Source organism: Heterodontus francisci, chromosome 4 (assembly GCF_036365525.1).
Source record: "Heterodontus francisci isolate sHetFra1 chromosome 4, sHetFra1.hap1, whole genome shotgun sequence".
NCBI lineage: Eukaryota > Metazoa > Chordata > Chondrichthyes > Heterodontiformes > Heterodontidae > Heterodontus > Heterodontus francisci.
The window spans coordinates 75,306,405-75,324,588 of NC_090374.1; the positions used below are offsets into that span (position 1 = coordinate 75,306,405).

Below are 18,184 nucleotides of genomic sequence, written 5' to 3' on the forward strand. Positions count from 1 at the left end.
GCACACCAGGGAGTGGTCGGTGTCGCAGTCCGCACTGTGGAAGCTGCGTGTGATTTGAACACTGTTTAAGGAGGCTCGCCTTGTGACGATGAGGTCTAGCTGGTGCCAACGACATGATCTTGGGTGCCTCCATGAAACCTGGTGACAGGGTTTAGTGTGAAAGAACGAGTTGGTGATGCAGAGGTTATGATAGGTACATAACTCAAGCAGTCTCTGCCCATTTTCATTCATCCTTCCAACACCATAGCGCTCAAGGCAGGAGGGCCACGAGTCATGGTCGGCCCCAACCCTGGCATTAAAGTCCCCCAGCAGGAACAGGTGTTCGGTGTTGGGGATGCTACTAATGATGTTATGGAGTTCCTCGTAGAACTGGTCTTTACCTTCAGGTGGGAAGCAGAGTGTTGGAGCATAGATGCTCAGTAGGTGTACTGGACCAGAGGTGGTGAGCAGTCGGATGGACAGTATGCATTCCAAGCCATTTGAGGGGGGCTCTATCATGCTGAGCAAGGAGTTTCTGATGGCGACGCCCACTCCATGCTGTCTTGGTTCTTCAGGATCCCTGCCCTGCCAGAAGGTGGTGCAGTCTTGCTCGGTTAGAGATCCACTCGCGGGGAGGCGCGTCTCCTGAAGTGCTGCAATGTCTACATTGAGTCTACTGAGCTCGTTGTTAATGATGGCGGTCTTCCGAGAATCGTTGATTTGTGTAAGGTCTTCCGACAGGCCAGGACACATAGTTCTGACGTTCTAGCTTGCAAAGTGAAGGGCTGGTACCTTCTTTCCTTTTTCCATGTTGTTTGGTGCGGTGTTGCAGTCCACTTTTCGGGCAATGACCATGAGCTCCAAGCACCCATTGAAGCAGGTGGACTGTGGCGGGACAGAACCTTATTGACCGGGGGCTGCCCGGTTTGAGGCGGGCGGTCGCTGTCCAGTGAGGTGCGATAACCTCTCCCACCGACAAAGGCAACCTGTGGCGCTCAATCTCTACGCCAATTGAGCTGGACTTATAACCCGTAACTGCTGCCTTCCGTGTTGTTTCGGTCGCTGTGAGGCGACTATGGAGTGACCTCTCCATGGCGCATGCCTGGGCGAATGTATGGAGGTTGAGTTGCCCAAGCGTCAAAACCCCCCTCTCGGCCTTTCTGGTGGAGTCCAAAGGAGTGCAGAGCACGACATTTGGCACCGACATGGCTGCAGGAACTGCCGGAAACATGCCAAAGGTGACACATGACCACCTACGGGGTTCCGCTCCGGATTTTCTGAGGGTTTACTCCCTTAGCCTTGGTCTGTCCCGAGACGCCCACAAGGCAGTGGGGTTGTTCGGGCCCCTACACAGGTGTAGGAGGATGCCAGTGGGAGGAGGGGGCTGTAAGGGGGTAGGGGGGGTGCAGGGGGAAGAAGGTGCGAGGGGGGGGCTGGGAAGGGGTTGTGAGGGGGGAGGGGAGTGAGGGGGGGGGTGAGCTGAGAGAGTGGAGCTGGGAAGGGGAAGGGGGGGGTGGAAGGGGAAGGGGGGGAAAAGGCGATACAGGTAATAAGCCATTTCCTCAGTTCCCACCATCGACGCCTGGAAAGCTCATCCGCGTCCTTTGGGAGGTGAGCGACATCCTCGGGCGCCGGTACCAGCATTGCCGACATTGCGCTGCAGATGCTCTCCGAGCCATCTCCCGCGGGCGCTTTGCATGTTCGGGGCTTCCCCTCTGTGATAGACTTATTTCCCTAGGGTCCCGCTGCTCCTTCTTCTCTGCAATGGACTTACCGCATGCAGTGGCCGCGGACACAGCAGGATCGGAGATCAAAGTATCACCAGCTGTACTTTGCAGTTTCATCCGGATTACGTTCTACTGTACTAATTATCCAACCCTTCCACCACCAGCACATTGTGGCAATCCACCAAACTTACAACAATAGTTCCTCCCTTCCCTGTGACTTCTCCAACCAAGAACAGGAACAGCATTGGTATGGGAATTCTATCACCTCCATGTCCCCTTCCACGTTACACATCCTCTTGACTATGTCATATATTACTGTTCCTTCATGGTCATTGGTCAAGATCCTGAATTTCCCATCTAACACCATCAGGATAGAACCATCACCATAAAGTTCAATAAGGCCTAACACCACTTTCTCAGGGCAACTAGGGGTGAGCAATAAATGTCCGCATCACAAACATCCCGAAAACAAATAAACAATAACGGGCAAATAGCGAGTGAGGGAATGAGAGAAACATTATTTTTTGCAAGCGTTTTATGCTGATCTTCTTAATGTGCTTTAATACATTGAAACTCCATAACAAAGTAGACATTGCACTTAAAGCTGTTCCTATCCTTTGATATCTAAATGCACTCACCTCTAGATATTTCTTTTCTTGATGATAGAGATCAACTAACTTTAGGCAGACTTCATGCCATTTTTGTTTATCTGAACTACAAAACGGGAAAAATATATTTGAAATTAAATGGTTGTGCTAACAAATAATCTATGCAGCAGCTGAAAATAAATTACACTTGCATTTGAATTTGGTTGGAGGTGGAATAAAAAAAATGTAATTATAATATGGACTACAACATTCAGCCCAAAACATCAAGTACAGTTTTATAAAGATACTTCCAACTAATATACGGTCCATAGTATAATTAAAAAATCCTCTTCCTCTGCCAAATTTAACCAAGTTCTTGCAATGAAACTTTGTCCAGGGAGTTTCATGTTGGTTGGTTTTTTTCCCCACATAAGACGCTCCCAGGGAAGAATCACTTCTCACCCACATGCCAAAGAAAACTGGAAGGTGCGTGAGTGTTTCACCAACCCTCACAAATATATTTAAAACTTCATGTGATCATGAGCGACATTAAGTATGCCTACCTCTCGTGATAGTATTATAGGAGTTTGAAAAACATTGATACAATTGCTCATACATTAATTGATATAAATTGGTCCACATCAGCCAATTCACATGGGTAAATTCAGCTAGCTTGTGAACACTGTGGGAGAGACCCAGTAACAAAATGAATTATGCGACTGAGAGATTTGTGTGATCTTCTATCTGCACAATTATTACAAAGTCGGCTTTGCAACTTATTGCTCTGGCCCTGGACCTTTCCCAGATAACGAGGGAAGATCTCATGTCAGCAACCTGCAAGGGTGGGTAGAATGTTCAGAATCAAAATATTGAATATGATGCTGCACACTGAGGTGGTAGCAATTTGCTTTCACTATCACTTTACTTTTGAAGGCCCCTGTACCATGTTGTTATTACGTCATTTGTCCTACAGAGTTTCTGCTTGTGACTCGCTTGTTGGCAGGGGTGACTTTGCAAGGTAAACAGAGCATATATTACAACTATGGCATGAAGATCAACTTGTACTATAATAACCCATTTATATTCCAAAATCATTCAGGCGCAATTCATAAAGTCATGCTTGCGACTTTCCCATTCTGGCCAAGACTATTTGTGATGTTGACAGAAGGTCTATACAGGCTAGCAATGCTTGGAATTTCAACCGACTTGGAGAGTCCAAGTGGTCAGGCTACCCATACAGGGCACCATTACAATTTTCACATTGCAGACACGTACAGAGCTTTCCTTCTTGGAAGAGTTGGGATGGTAGTTGAAAATGTGACTTTAGAACTACCACACATGAATATAGCAAGTGCTCCTCCCAGTTTGTGAATTCATCCCACAAATTTAAAAGGCTATTCTGGAACAGCAGTAATTGAATTATGTTGCTTCCTTTGGAAATGGTTCTACAAATTAAATGGGACAAGTTTTATTAAATTAGGAGCAACGGGCCAGTAATCAGATTCGCCAGTTTATTCCATGGTGAAAAGTAAATTGAAGAGTGGCATCAGAATTATAAATTAAAATATATCAATGGTTAAACAATGGTTTAAAATCAACCATTTACAGTAAAAGCTTTGTTATCCAGCACTTTACCAATCGGAAAGCTCTATTATCCGGAAGTTCCGAAATTTTCCGAGGCTTGTCTCCCAATGCCGCCGATTGTTCTCGGCATTACTGTACTGTAATTAGTGATGCTGCCAATAATCATCTTAGTGGCGTTGGTGGCAGTCCATCTCATTGCATCGTTATGCTTATGCAGTATCGCAATTTATCCTTCCATCACCTTCTACATCTAGTGCTTTAGTGTAATTTATACATTAAGTTTACTGTTTGTCGAAAATTCTATGCATTTTTACTGCCTCAAGATTTCTGTATTGTACACCTTGTTCTTTGCATGTAAACATTTCTCTTAAAATTAAAACTACTGCATTATACTGCCTTGGTAGTATGATTCTTCATTAACCGGAATTTTTGCTTACCTGGCACCTCTCAGGTCCGGCATATGCTAGATAACAAAGCTTTTACTGTAATTCCCAAGACTGATAGTTATTAATGCTGCATCTATTTCTTGTCAGCAAACTTATTATAGTTTTACTGTTACATATCACACATCAACTTATTTATGCATTGAACTACTGTGTCTAAAAACCTTTTTAAATAAAGAAAAATTGAGATTGAAGCAAAAAGTCTAGTATATAAAATAAAAACCATGTTGAAGCAAATATGATCTGCACACCAGATCCACAAGAAAAAAAACACATATTTGAATCCAACATTTAGGCAACATTTCAATGCTCATACATAGGCTTTGTGCTCCTAAAAGAAAGGGACAAAGGAACAGGCACACACAAAAGAACCAGCTCTTAAGCAAAACTAGATAACCATACTCATCTCTATTATAAACAAGTCCAATAAATTCAACCAGGTTACCTTTCATACAATTTCATTAGCTTTTGGTAAATTCCCAATAGTTCATGGTTGTTATCAGATGTATCATTCTTCTCGTACAGATTTAGCAACCCCTGAAGAGAAAACAAGATAGCATTATCTTCCAATTCCTCCACACAGTGTACATGCAAATAAAAATTATTAGAATTTATAGAAGAATATTTACTCACATTTTTACTCCTTTTAAACAATTACTGAGATTTTTGTGATGGGGATGGGGGTGGCGGGGGGTGTGGGGAGGTGGGGGGTGGAGGTGCTGGACCAATGTTAGTGTCTGGGAAGTACACCATCAGGTTGAACCAGATGATACACCACTTTTGTGTCTTATTGACCTAGAGCTGAGTGTCTGACCCGACATCCTCTGCATCACAAAAAATCTATTTCCATTGCCATAATTTCATCAGCCAACACCACTACCACATCACTGAAACCTTCATCCATGCCTTCATCATCTCCAGATATGACAATCTCAATTATATAATAAAAGCAAAATACTGCAGATGCTGGAAATCTGAAACACAAACAAGAAATGCTGGAAATACTCAGCAGGTCTGGCAGCGTCTGTGGAGAGAGAAGCAGAGTTAACGTTTCAGGTCAGTGACCCTTCATTGGAATTGGCAGATATTAGAAATGTAAAAGGTTTTAAGCAAGTAAAGCTGGGGGTGGGGCAAGAGATAACAAAAGAGAAGGTGTAGATAGGACATGGTCACAGAGAATAACTGACCAGAAGGTCATGGAGCAAAGGCAAACGGTATGTTAATGGTGTGCTGAAAGAGAAAGCATTAGTACAGAGAGGGTAATAATGGACAGAAAACTGTGCAGCCTGGCCCCATGCACAAACATGAAAAAAGTGGGTAGGCACAGTAGAAACAAACTAAAATAAAATAAACACAAAAAAAACTAAAAATAAAAATGGGGGCCAGACATGCTCTGAAATTATTGAACTCAATGTTCCATCCAGCAGGCTGTAGCATGCCTAATTGGTAAATGAAGTTCTGCTCCTCGAGCTTGCGTTAATGTTCACTGGAACACTGCAGCAATCCCAGGACAGAAATGTGAGCATGAGAGCAGGGGGGTAGTGTTGAAATGGCCAGCAACTGGAAGCTCAGGGTCATGTTTTCAGACCGGGCGGAGGTGTTCTGTAAAGCGGTCACCCAGTCTGCGTTTGGTCTCACCAATGTAGAGGAGACCACATTGTGAACAGCGAATACAGTATACTAAATTAAAAGTACAAGTAAATTGCTACTTCACCTGAAAGGAGTGTTTGGGGCCTTGGATAGTGAGGACAGAGGAGGGAAATGGGCAGGTACAATCTCAATATTCTCTTAGTCAACCCTCCATCCCCTATAAATCTCAGCTAATCCAAAACATTGTTGCCTGTATTCTGCAGCAAGTCCCACTCACCCATCACTCCTGTTTTACTTTGGCTCCCAGTCTCCCAATCCCTCAACTTCAAATTCTTATTCTTAAATCCTTCTTGAACACTAAGGTCTTTCGAAAATATTTTGAGGTATGAAATAAAAGACTGCTAAGAGACTATACTTTATGAAGTGCTGGACGTATGAGATTGGGTGGTATTATCTGGATGACAAATGGAACAACCAATAGCTGCAAGCCCCATCAAATTCTCTATTTCTGGGTGAAGTCACTTACAAATCCCAAAATAACAATGCATCTCTCCATAACAGAATCACACTGGAAAGATGCAGGTAGGAGACAAAACAGAAGTGTTATATATTTGTTCTTACAAATAAAGATGTATGGACAACAGAAAAAGATTATACAAAAACAATTATAATCATAAAATCTAATATGAAACATAAAACTGTAGCAGGGACCTGATTTTCCTTTAATAAGCAGTCACAGACTCGTGTACTATATAAATAAAATATATTATTCTATGAGATCATTTCAATTGAACTTTATGATGTCACAATGCAAGAAATGAAAACCACTATGCATGTCATTAATGTAGATATATGACGATAAATGGAAGATACACCAGTTCAAACTCAGCCCTCAGGTGATAGGCCTGATGTCATTTGACAGGGTACTGTCTGCACACCACCGTAATCCTGTAAGCATGCTATACAGTGCAACTTGCATTCTCATTTTCTTTGGTTTTATAGAATTAGTTTTTTCTTTCAAAAAAAAATTCTGCATCCTAATGCTCTTACTTTTTTTTTAAAAACTTAGACTTTGTAACTCCTCTGCTCTACAAACAAAAGTATTCAATTTTTACATTTTAATTGAATGCATTGGCCAGGCAGACATTTTTGAATTATAACCAATTACTCATTCAATTAAAAGGATTGCTCCACCATGAAGCATTCATGTTCAATTAAAAGAACGTGTAGCAAGTACTCTCACATCATGTCAATGCATTCTGTAACTAGCAAGGACAGGTCAACAATCAGTTTTAATTTTCGTTCTTTAGGGAAAGAACTTTGGCTCCGATTGGGACTGGCTGGTACATAATGTATATGGTGTATATCAGCATATGAACCTGTTGAGATGCAAATACCCTTTTAAAATTAATAGTAGCATTTTCCTTGTGGTTGTTAAACTCAGTTCCACGCGCTGTGATTAAAGGCATAATACTAGGAAAATGGACAAGCTTGCAAATGGACTTGGAGCTGCATTAGAGTGCTAAAGTGGGAGTTTTGTGACTGAGGGAGTTCGGTGAGGAGGGAGCGAGGAGCTCCTTTCATTTCCTACCTGTCCTCTAAGAGCGTGAGGGGAGCCGAGAGTTTCCAAAGAACACAGCTGACTGGTGAGTCAGTCCTGGTGGGTATTTTTCAAACTGGATTGAATTGGAAGTCATTGTTTTAGCAAGATTTAGTTGATTTATTTTTTATTATAATAGTCTTCTAAAGTTTTAAATTTAAAGGGTTTGATCATGGCAGGAGAGCTTAAAGCCGTGGTTTGCTCCTCTTGCTGCATGTGGGAATCCAGGAACATTTCCAGTCCCTGGGACCAGCATGTGTGCAGAAAGTGTGTCCAGCTGCAGCTCCTGGAAGCTCAAGTTTCAGAGCTGGAACGGTGGCTGGAAACACTGTGGAGCATCCACGAGTCTAAGAGCATCGTGGATAGCATGTTTAGAGAGGTGGTTAGACCGCAGCTGAAGGGACTTGAGGAAGGAAGGGAATGGGTGACCACCAGACAGTCCAAGAGAAACAGGCAGGTAGTTCAGGAGTCCCCTGGTGTCCCGCTTGCAAATCGGTATTCCATTTTGGAGGCTGATGAGGCTGGTTCCTCCAGGGACTGCGCACAGAGCCAAGCTTCTGGCACCACAAGCAGCCTGTCTGCATCTGAAGGGGGAAAGAGAGGAAGAGCAATAGTAATAAGGGATTCCATAGTCAAGGGAACAGATAGGCGCTACTGTAGCCGTCAACGTGACTCCAGGATGGTGTGTTGCCTCCCTGGAGCCAGGGTCCGGGATGTCACTGAACTGCTGCACGGCATCCTGAAGGGGGAGGGTGATAAGGCAGAGGTCATGGTACATGTTGGTACCAATGACATAGGTAGAAAGAGGGATGAGGTCTTGCATCAAGAATTCAGGGAGTTAGGCAGTAGACTAAAAAGCAGGACTTCTTGGGTTGTAATCTCTGGATTACTCCCAGTGCCACGCGCTAGCGAGTATAGAAATAGGAGAATAGCACAGATGAATGTGTGGCTTAAGAGTTGGTGCAGGAGGGAGGGTTTTAGATTCCTGGACCGCTGGGGCCGTTTCTGGGGAAGGTGGGACCTGTACAAGCAGGACGGTCTACATCTGAACCAGAGGGGGACTAACATCCTTGCTGGCAGGTTTGCTAGTGCTGTTGGGAGGAGTTTAAACTAATTTGGCAGGGGGAGGGGACGCAGACTCAGAGCAGAATAGGGACACAGCTAAACACAGGAAAGCAAACAAGTCAGAGGGAATACAGCGGAAGTAGGTTTCAAGGGAGTAAGGCCAGGATGGATGGCCTCTATTTTAATGCCAGGAGTATTACAGGTAAACCGGATGAGTTAAGGGCAAGGATTGACACGTGGAACTGTGATATAGTAGCCATCACGGAGACCTGGTTGAGGGAGGGGCAGGATTGGCAGCTCAACATACCGGGATATAGAATCTTCAGGTGAGACAGAGGAGGGGGTAAAAGAGGAGGGGGCATTGCAATATTAGTTAAGGAGTCAGTTACTGCAGTAAGGAGAGATGATATCTTGGAAGGGGCATCAAATGACGCTTTATGGGTAGAGTTTAGGAATAAAAAAGTGACAGCCACATTGCTAGGTGTTTATTATAGACCCCCAGATAGTCAGCGGGAAATTGAGGTGCAAATATGTGCACAATGCGCAGAGGTGTGTAAAAATAATAGGGTAATTATATTAGGTGATTTCAACTTTCCCAACATTAATTGGGATAGTCATCGTGTTAAGGGCTTAGATGGAGTGGAGTTCTTAAAATGTATACAGGAGAACGTTTTAGCTCAATATGTAGAGGATCCAACAAGGGAGGGTGCAGTGCTGGACCTAATTCTGGGGAATGAAGCCTGACAGGTGGCTGATGTGTTTGTTGGTGGGGGCGCATTTTGGTGATAGCAACCACAACATGGTACAATTTAAGCTGGTTATGGAGAAAGAAATAGACAAGTTGCAAAAAAAGGTTTTGGATTGGGGGAGAGCGAATTTTAGTAAAATAAGGAAGGATCTGGCCAAGGTAGACTGGAAAGAGTTACTTGTCGGGAAATCTACAGAAGAGCAGTGGGGGGCATTCAAAAAGGAAATGGGGAGGGTACAGGCCCAACATGTTCCCTCCAGCGTAATAGGTAGGAGCAACAAGCCCAGAGAACCATGGATGACCAGAAACATTCAAGGTACGATGAGAAGGAAAAGAGAGGCTTTTAGCAAATACAAGGAGAGCAAATCAATGGAAGCATTAATGGAGTACAGAAAGTGTAGGATGGAGCTTAAGAAAGCAATTAGGAGAGCAAAGAGGGGATATGAGAAAGCTCTGGCTGGTAAAAGTAGGGAAAATCCCAAGATATTCTATAAGTATATCAATGGGAAGAGGATAACCAGGGAAAGAGTAGGACCCATTAGGGACCAAGGGGGAAATCTGTGGGTGGAGCCAGAGGACATTGGCAGGGTGTTGAACGAATACTTCACATCTGTCTTCACCCAAGAGAATGAGGATGTAGATATTGAACCAAGAGAGAGAGAGCAAGAGACTGTGAGGTTCTTGAGCAAATTGTCATAGGGAGTGACAAGGTATTGGAGGTTTTGGCAGGCTTAAAAGTGGACAAATCTCCAGGTCCAGACGATTTGTGTCCCAGGATGCTGTGGGAGGTGAGGGTGGAGATAGCAGGGGCTCTGACCCTAATTTTTAATTCCTCTCTGGCCACGGGGGAGGTGCCAGGGGACTGGAGAACAGCTAATGTGGTCCCACTATTTAAGAAAGGTTGTAGAGATAAGCCAGGGAACTACAGACCAGTAAGTCTCACGTCAATGGTAGGGAAACTATTGCAGAGAATTCTGAAGGAGAATATCTATCCCCACTTGGAGAGGCAAAATTTGATTAGGAATAGTCAGCATGGCTTTGTCAGAGGGAGGTCATGCCTAACAAATTTGATTGAATTTTTTGAGCATGTGACCACGTGTGTAAATGAGGGGAGGGCAGTTGATGTAGTTTACATGGATTTCAGCAAAGCCTTTGACAAGGTCCCACATGGGAGACTTATCAAGAAAGCAAATGCACATGGGATACAAGGTAACTTGATAAGGTGGATTCAAAATTGGCTTAGCTGTAGGAGACAGAGAGTGATGACAGACAGCTGTTTTAGTGACTGGAAGCCAGTGTCCAGTGGCGTACCACAGGGATCTGTGCTGAGTCCCCTATTGTTTGTCATTTATATAAATGACATAGATGACTATGTGGGGGGTAGGATCAGTAAGTTCGCGGATGACACAAAGATTGGCCTAGTGGTTAACAGTGAGGTGGAGTGTCTTAGGTTACAGGAAGATATAGACGGGATGGTCAAATGGGCAGAAAAGTAGCAGATGGAATTTAACGCTGAAAAGTGTGAGGTGATACACTTTGGAAGGAGTAATGTGACACGGAAATATTCAATGAATGGCCTGACACTGGGAAGTTCCGAGGAACAAAGGGACCTTGGCGTGTTTGTCCATAGATCTCTGAAGGCAGAAGGCAGGTTAATAGGGTGGTGAAAAAGGCATACAGGACACTTGCCTTTATCAATCGAGGCATAGATTACAAAAACAGGGAGGTCATGTTGGAGTTGCACAGAACTTTGGTAAGGCCACAGCTGGAGTACTGTGTGCAATTCTGGTCGCCACATTATAGGAAGGATGTGATTGCACTGGAGGGGGTGCACAGGCAATTCACCAGGATGGTGCCTGGGATGGAACATTTAAGCTATGAAGAGAGGTTGGATAGACTTGGGTTGTTTTCGCTGGAGCAGAGAAGACTGAGGGGTGACCTGATCGAGGTGTACAGATTATGAGGGGCATGGACAGGGTGGATAGGGAGCAGCTGTTCCCCTTAGTTGAAGGGTCAGTTACGAGGGGACACAAGTTTAAGGTGAGGGGCAGGAGGTTTAAGGGGGATTTGAGGAAGAACGTTTTTACCCAGAGGGTGGTGACCGTCTGGAATGCACTGCCTGGGAGGGTGGTAGAGGCGGGTTGCCTCACATCCTTTAAAAATTACCTGGATGAGCACTTGGCATGTCATAACATTCAAGGCTATGGGCCAGGTGCTGGCAAATGGGATTAGGCAGACATGTCAGGTGTCTTTAATGCATCGGTGCAGACTCGATGGGCCGAAGGGCCTCTTCTGCACTATTATTCTGTGAACCTCTGCTCTAAAAAAAGTTTACATTACATTTTTTCATTGGAATTTCAATATCAATGCATACAAACAGATATAAAAGTCTTAAGATCCCTCTTTAGTTGTTTGCCTAAGCTCCCTCTTAGTAAATCCTTGTTCACTAACTTCCAATTACAAGGCAGAGAAACTAGCCAAACAGGTGTTCTTAGGTTTAAAGAAAAAAGGTTGAACTTTATTCAACTTAAACTCCAATTCGGTTAATGCCTACGGATACGCGTCACGCCCACCCGAGCACTCATACGCAATACATACATGCAGATAGAGACTGAAAAGAGGAGAAGAAATAAAGTGAAAAAGTTTAAGGCAATATCTGAAGATGGTTTTGGTTACTGTTCTTCGAAATCGCTGTAAAGTCCTTGATTGTCGGTAGGTCTTGCTTTTTGTTGGGGCCCAGTATTCTTCTTAAACCTTGTTCAATATAGGAGGCTTTTCTCTCTTGAAGTTCAAATGTCCTCAGTGGGTCCAGAGGCTTGTGAGAAAGAGATGGGAGTAGACAGGAGAGGTCGTCTCACTCCAGCAGCAAACAGTCTTTCTTCGTTCAAACTCTCTGTGGCCAGTTCAAATGACCCTGGAACAGCCAGTTAGTCGTGTGACCAGCTGGTTTAACCAGTCCTGGCTTTTGTGGATTGTATCACTTTAGCAGTCTCTGGAATGCTCTTCCTTACACATTCAATGTCTGGTGATCAAAATCCATGTGGGTTCAATGTGTCAGGGAATGATCCTTTTGTCTCTGCAAGCACTGTCTGTTAGTATGCAAATGCTTTTCAGTGAAGTGTCTGGCAGCCCTTGTAACAGGCCTTCTCTTCTTCCCAGCAAGTTTAATATCAATATTCATATGACAAACTTAATATGCCTCATTCATGGCAGGTTGGGGCCTGCATGACAATAGATATTGAGCAAATTCAGTTCTTCAATGCACTAAACATCTTTACAAACTACAAGTTGATCTCCCAAGGCTTTACTGAACTAGTTAAAAAAACTCCTCTTCTGTATTACGTTCTTAGCTCGTCCTGCTACCTAACTTATTCTGCATGACTGTTTGTTTGCCTTCCTCTTTTTTTTATCATCTCAAGCAATCACAAGCACCTCTCTGTGACCATTTGCCTCCAATTGTTTTCCCACTCGTTGTGGGTGTGTTCTGTATATTTTCCAAACTATATTTAGGTTCCAACACCAATTTGTTTACTGAGAATTAGCTGGAGAGATTTCTAAGATATGTCAGGGAGCTTTGATGACTATGTTTCCAGAATGATTTATTTTGATAGATGTTTACAGATACTTTTAGTGTGTAAATGGGCAGGGGGCAAACATCGAAAAAAATTCATAAGACTCTGAGTTAGCCCCATCCCATGGTATTGATTAGCTTGTGGTTGTTCACTGGCTGCCTTCTAGTGAAAGGAAAATTACTAATGCATGTTTTTAATTGAAAGATAGTGAAATTAGTGTTTCTTTTACACAAAGTAGTTTTGATTGATTTCTTTAAATGAAAGGGATACACTGTTTGATTTTAGTGGCTGTGATAAAAATATATTTTTAACTCGTTCAATTTTTAACATGCATTTTGATACTATTAGTATTGGCATATAAAAGGCTAGAACAGTCTGACAAATATTTTTTCAGGCAAACACATGAATTGCATTCTAGATGAGCTGGCTGCACTATCTTTCATAAATGCTAATTGGTAAGGCTAGAGATTACAGAAAATTCAAATGGATGAAACTAATGCATTCAATGGTAAGCATCTTAAGGCAGGGTTTTGCTTTTGAGGCCCCACTCTCGTGTCATAAAAATTCAATGGACACCCTGTAATACAGTACAATATAAAAATTAGTTATAATTAAACGTATATATGTGTTTTACTTATTCAATGTGAAACTTGTTGCTGGTGCTAAGCAACAATTCTGTCAAGATGTGGAATTATCTTCAACAGGCATATGTGCATGTCATGCTCAATGCTCAGTTGTGCTTAAATGAAAAGACAGTCCACCAATTCAACACGACGGTCACTGAAGCTGATAGAGTGCTGACGAGACTGATGGTGTTGATTTCTGTACTAACTTCTCTTGCCCATTAATAATGCGCCTGGCTGAATATGCCTGCTGAGACTGGACATCACCTCCTTGACAACACGGTGCTGGATGGATGACTGTGAGCTTCTGGGGCCAAGTGGCAGTTTCCAGTTCCTCATGGAAACATTGTGAACTGAGGAGGATAGTATAGAACTTCAAAAGAACATAGAAAGGTTGGTGGAATGAGTGGACAAGCGCAGGTAAAATTTAATGCAGAGAAGCGTGAAGTCATTCATTTTGGTCGGAGGAACGCAGAAAGACAATATAAAGTAAAGGGTACAATTCTAAAGGGGGTGCATGAGCAGAGGGACATTTTCTAGAGCTTTTTCCCTGCATCAAACAATAAAAGATGTCATTTTTTAAAAACACATATGCAGTCACATGTAGCAATGTGAAATACTTGTGCTTTCTTATTTTTTTAAAAACAAAAAATATTCTTTGTTTTGACACCAAGAAATAGGTGGCATGGTTTATACATTTACCTATTGTACTAAAATACTTTATCCAGCAGGCAAGTCCCACTTTATAATATACATATGCTACAAGTTTTACATTTAGTTTCATGGCATAGGTGCATAAATCATTGAAGGTGGCAAGACGGGTTGAGAGAGCGGTTAGTGGAACATACAGCATCTAGGCTTCATTAATAAGGCCGTGGAGTACAAAAGCGAGGAAGTTATGCGAAACTTGTATAGAACACTGGTTTGGCCTCAACTGGAGTATTGTGTCCAGTTCTGGGCACCACGCTTTAGGAAAGATATGAAGGCATTAGAGAGAGTGCAAAAAAGATTCACAAGAATGGTTCCAGGAATGAGGAACTTCAGTTACATGATAAATTGGAGAAGTTGGGACTGTTTTCCTTGGAAAAGAGAAGGTTGAGAGGAGATTTGAGAGGTGTTCAAGATAATGAGGGGTATGAACAATGTAGATAGGGAAAAATTGTTCCCATTGGAAGAAGGATAGGGAACAAGAGGGCACAGATCTAAGGTATTTGGCAAAAGAAGCAATGGCGACATGAGGGAAAACTTTTTCACGCAGAAAGTGGTTGGGATCTGGAAAGCACTGCCCGAGTGTGGCGGAGGCAGGTTCAATCGAGGCATTCAAAGGAGGAACTGGATTGTTAACTGAAAAGGAAGAATATGCAGGGCTACGGGGAGAAGGGTGGGGGAGTGCAACTAAGTAAACTGCTCTTTTGGGCAGCCAATACAGACATGATGGGCCGAAAGGCTTCCTTCGGTCCTGTAACAATTCTGTGATTCTATGTCCTGTGTAGGGCCAGGACCAGGGACTAAAGTGATCCTGTGCTAGTGTTGATCGCTGACTTGGGGCTGGACGGAAAAGCTCAGTGCCATGGATTCCGTAACTTTTGGAGATTAGCATTAAATTTACAGGGAGCCACTGGAGGACCCCAAAAAAATCTTCGTGTCGACCACAAGGGGGTTGTGGACCCCTGGTTGAGAACCCCTGTCTTAGGCCCCTGAGAGAGATTGCCTTCATTAAATATTGATGACTAGCTATTTGTTCTAGTTAAACTAGGATTTGTTGCCTTTGTTTCAGGATGTATGCAAGTCCTGTTTGTGGTCCCAGATCAAAGCATAATTTCCCAGTTTACGTACTGACTTCGACGGACAGCTGTTAACAGCACCTTTGAGAAAACAGAGGGTCCTTGATCATCTGAAACCCTCTGATTAACAACACAATCACAGAAATAACTAATGGGAGTAGGAGGCTCCACAAACAACCCCATCCTCAATGAGGATGGAGCCCAGCACGTTAGTGCAAAGACATGGCTGAAGCATTTGCAACGGTCTTCAGCCACAAGTGCAGAACGGAAGATCCATCTCAGCCTCCTCCTGAGGTCCCCAGCATCATAGATACTAGTCTTCAACCAATTCGATTCACTCCATGTGATAAAGAAACTGGATACAGCAAAGGCCATGGACCCAGACAACATCCCAGCTGTGTACTGAAGACATGCTCCAGAACTAGCCACGCCCCTAGCCAAGCTGTTCCAGTATAGCTACAACACTGGCACATACCCGACAATGTGGAAAATTGCCCAGGGAGGTCCTGTCCACAAAAAGGGCAAATCCAATCCAGCCAATTACTACCCCATGGGTCTACTCTCAATCATAAACAAAGAAATGGAAGGTGTCGTTGACAGTGCTATCAAGCAGCACATAGAATCATAGAAAGTTTACAGCACAGAAAGAGACCACTTGGCTCATCATGTCTGCACTGGCCAAAAAATGAGCCACGCAATCTAACCCCACCTTCCAGCATTTGGTCCATAGTCCTGCAGGTGACTGCACTTAAGGCGCCTATCCAGACACCTTTCAAATGAGTTGAGGGTTTCTGCCTCTAGTATCCTATCAGGCAATGAATTCCAGATCCCCACCACCCTCTGGGTGAAAAGTTTTTTCCTAATCTTTCTCCCAATCACTTGAAATCTATGCCCCCTAGTCAGACCTCTCTGCTAATGTAAATAGGTCCTTCACACCCACTCTATCCAGACTCCTCACAATTCTGTACACAGATCTCTACTTACTCAGCAATAACCTGCTCATTGATGCTCAGTTTGGGTTCTAGAAGAGTCACTCGGCTCCAGACCTCATTACAGCCTTGGCCCAAACATGGACAAAAGAACTGAATTCCAGAGATGAGATGAGAGTGACTGCCCTTGACATCAGGGCAGCATTTGACCAAGTGAGGCATCAAGGAGCCCGAACAAAACTGGTCAATGGGAATTAGGGTGAAAACTCTCCATTGGTTGAAGTCATACCTAGCACAAAGGATGGTTTACAGCACAGAAAGAGACCACTTGGCTCATCATGTCTGCACTGGCCAAAAAATGAGCCACGCAATCTAACCCCACCTTCCAGCATTTGGTCCGTAGTCCTGCAGGTGACTGCACAAATGGTTGTGGTTGTTGGAGACCAGTCATCTCAGCCCCAGGATCTCGCTGTAGATGTTCCTTGGGGTGCTTTCCTAGGCCCAACCATCTTCAGCTGCTTCATCAATGACCTTCCCTCTATCATAAGGTCAGAAGTGGGGATGTTCACTGATGATTGTACAGTGTTCAATACTATTTCCAATTCCTCAGGTAGTAAAGCAGTTCATGGATGCATGCTGCAAGACCTGGACAGCATTCAGGCTTGGGCTGATGTGCAGCGCGAATGTTATTTGCCACTCAAGTGCCAGGCAATGACTATCTTCAACGAGAAAATCTAACCATCTCCCTTGATCTTCAACGGCATTACCATTGCTGAATCCTCCACCATCAACATCCTGGGATTACCATTGACCAGAAAATTAACTGGACCAGCCGTATCAATACTGTGGCTACAAGAGCAGATCAGAGGCTGGAAATTATGTGGCGAGTAACTCACCTCCTGATTCCCCAAAGCCTGTCCATCATCTAGAAGGCACAAGTCAGGAGTGTGATGGAATGCTCTCCACTTGCCTGGATAAGTATAGCTCCAACACCACTCAGGAAGCTCGAAATCATCCCACACAAAGCAGCCTGTTTGATTGGCACCCCATCTACCACCTTAAAGATTGATTCCCTCCATGACTGGTGCGCACTGGCAGCAGTGTATACCAGCTAAAGCCTGGCTCGGGTATAAAATTAAAACCTGACCCGGGCCTGACCAGACAACAGCCAACCCGAACCTGACCCCAAGTCTTTTAATTTTTTTCAATGCCCGACCTAGCATGGTCCTGTAGTTTTTTTTTTTCCCAGGAATATGCAGTTTGCCTTTAAGACTTGCAAGGATCAGTATTGCTTTAAGAACCAGCAAGCTTAGGAGTTATAGGAAGGTGCATTTTCGTTGCCTTAGAAACAACCATTTGGAGACTGCAATTCAAAGGGTGCATTCTCATTACCATAGATACAGCCACTGGGAGTGAGTATTAAGCGATACATTTGTTACAATTCAATTTTGAACTGGCTTTTTTAGTTGAAGGCAGTTTGTTCTAACAGAACACAGACACAGAGGACACACAGACACAGTTGTGGTGACAGCACCTGGAAAAAGAGCTCTCTACCATTTAAACTGAAGGAATAGGATTTTAGTCTGTTTATTATCTCTCAAAATTCTAAAAAAGCCAAGCCAAAACAGAGATCTCTGGTAATTTGAACTGAAGAAAGGAAAGTTAGACTGTGACAATCTTTAATCCCTCAAAAACTCTAAAGTCAGACTGATTCTATTGAAAGTGTTTGAAAGTAGTTAATTGTTGAAATTCGCTGGAGAAGGAAAGCATCACCTACTGTTGAAGTTAGACTACGGACTGTTATACTGTGGAAGAACCTTTTTTCCCCGCATCGGACGACGGAGAAATTCAAGCAACATTCTGTGAGGACTTCAAGCAACATTGGACTTCAAATTTGCAAGGACTCTAATTTTTTCTATTTTAAATGTTGTTTATATCTTCATGGTGTTTAAG

General features: G+C 43.5%; 1 protein-coding gene across 1 annotated transcript in view; it reads right to left on the bottom strand.

Annotated features, from left to right (window-relative positions):
* The window catches only part of skic3 (SKI3 subunit of superkiller complex), a 146,721-nt gene that overhangs the window by 101,082 nt on the left and 27,455 nt on the right, over positions 1–18,184 (bottom strand). Inside the window, exons 4-5 of the mRNA XM_068029718.1 lie at positions 4,766–4,857; positions 2,345–2,420 (exon numbers count right to left, since the gene is read on the bottom strand). Coding sequence (XP_067885819.1) covers positions 2,345–2,420; positions 4,766–4,857 — 168 coding nt within the window. The remainder of the gene's footprint in view (positions 1–2,344; positions 2,421–4,765; positions 4,858–18,184) is intronic.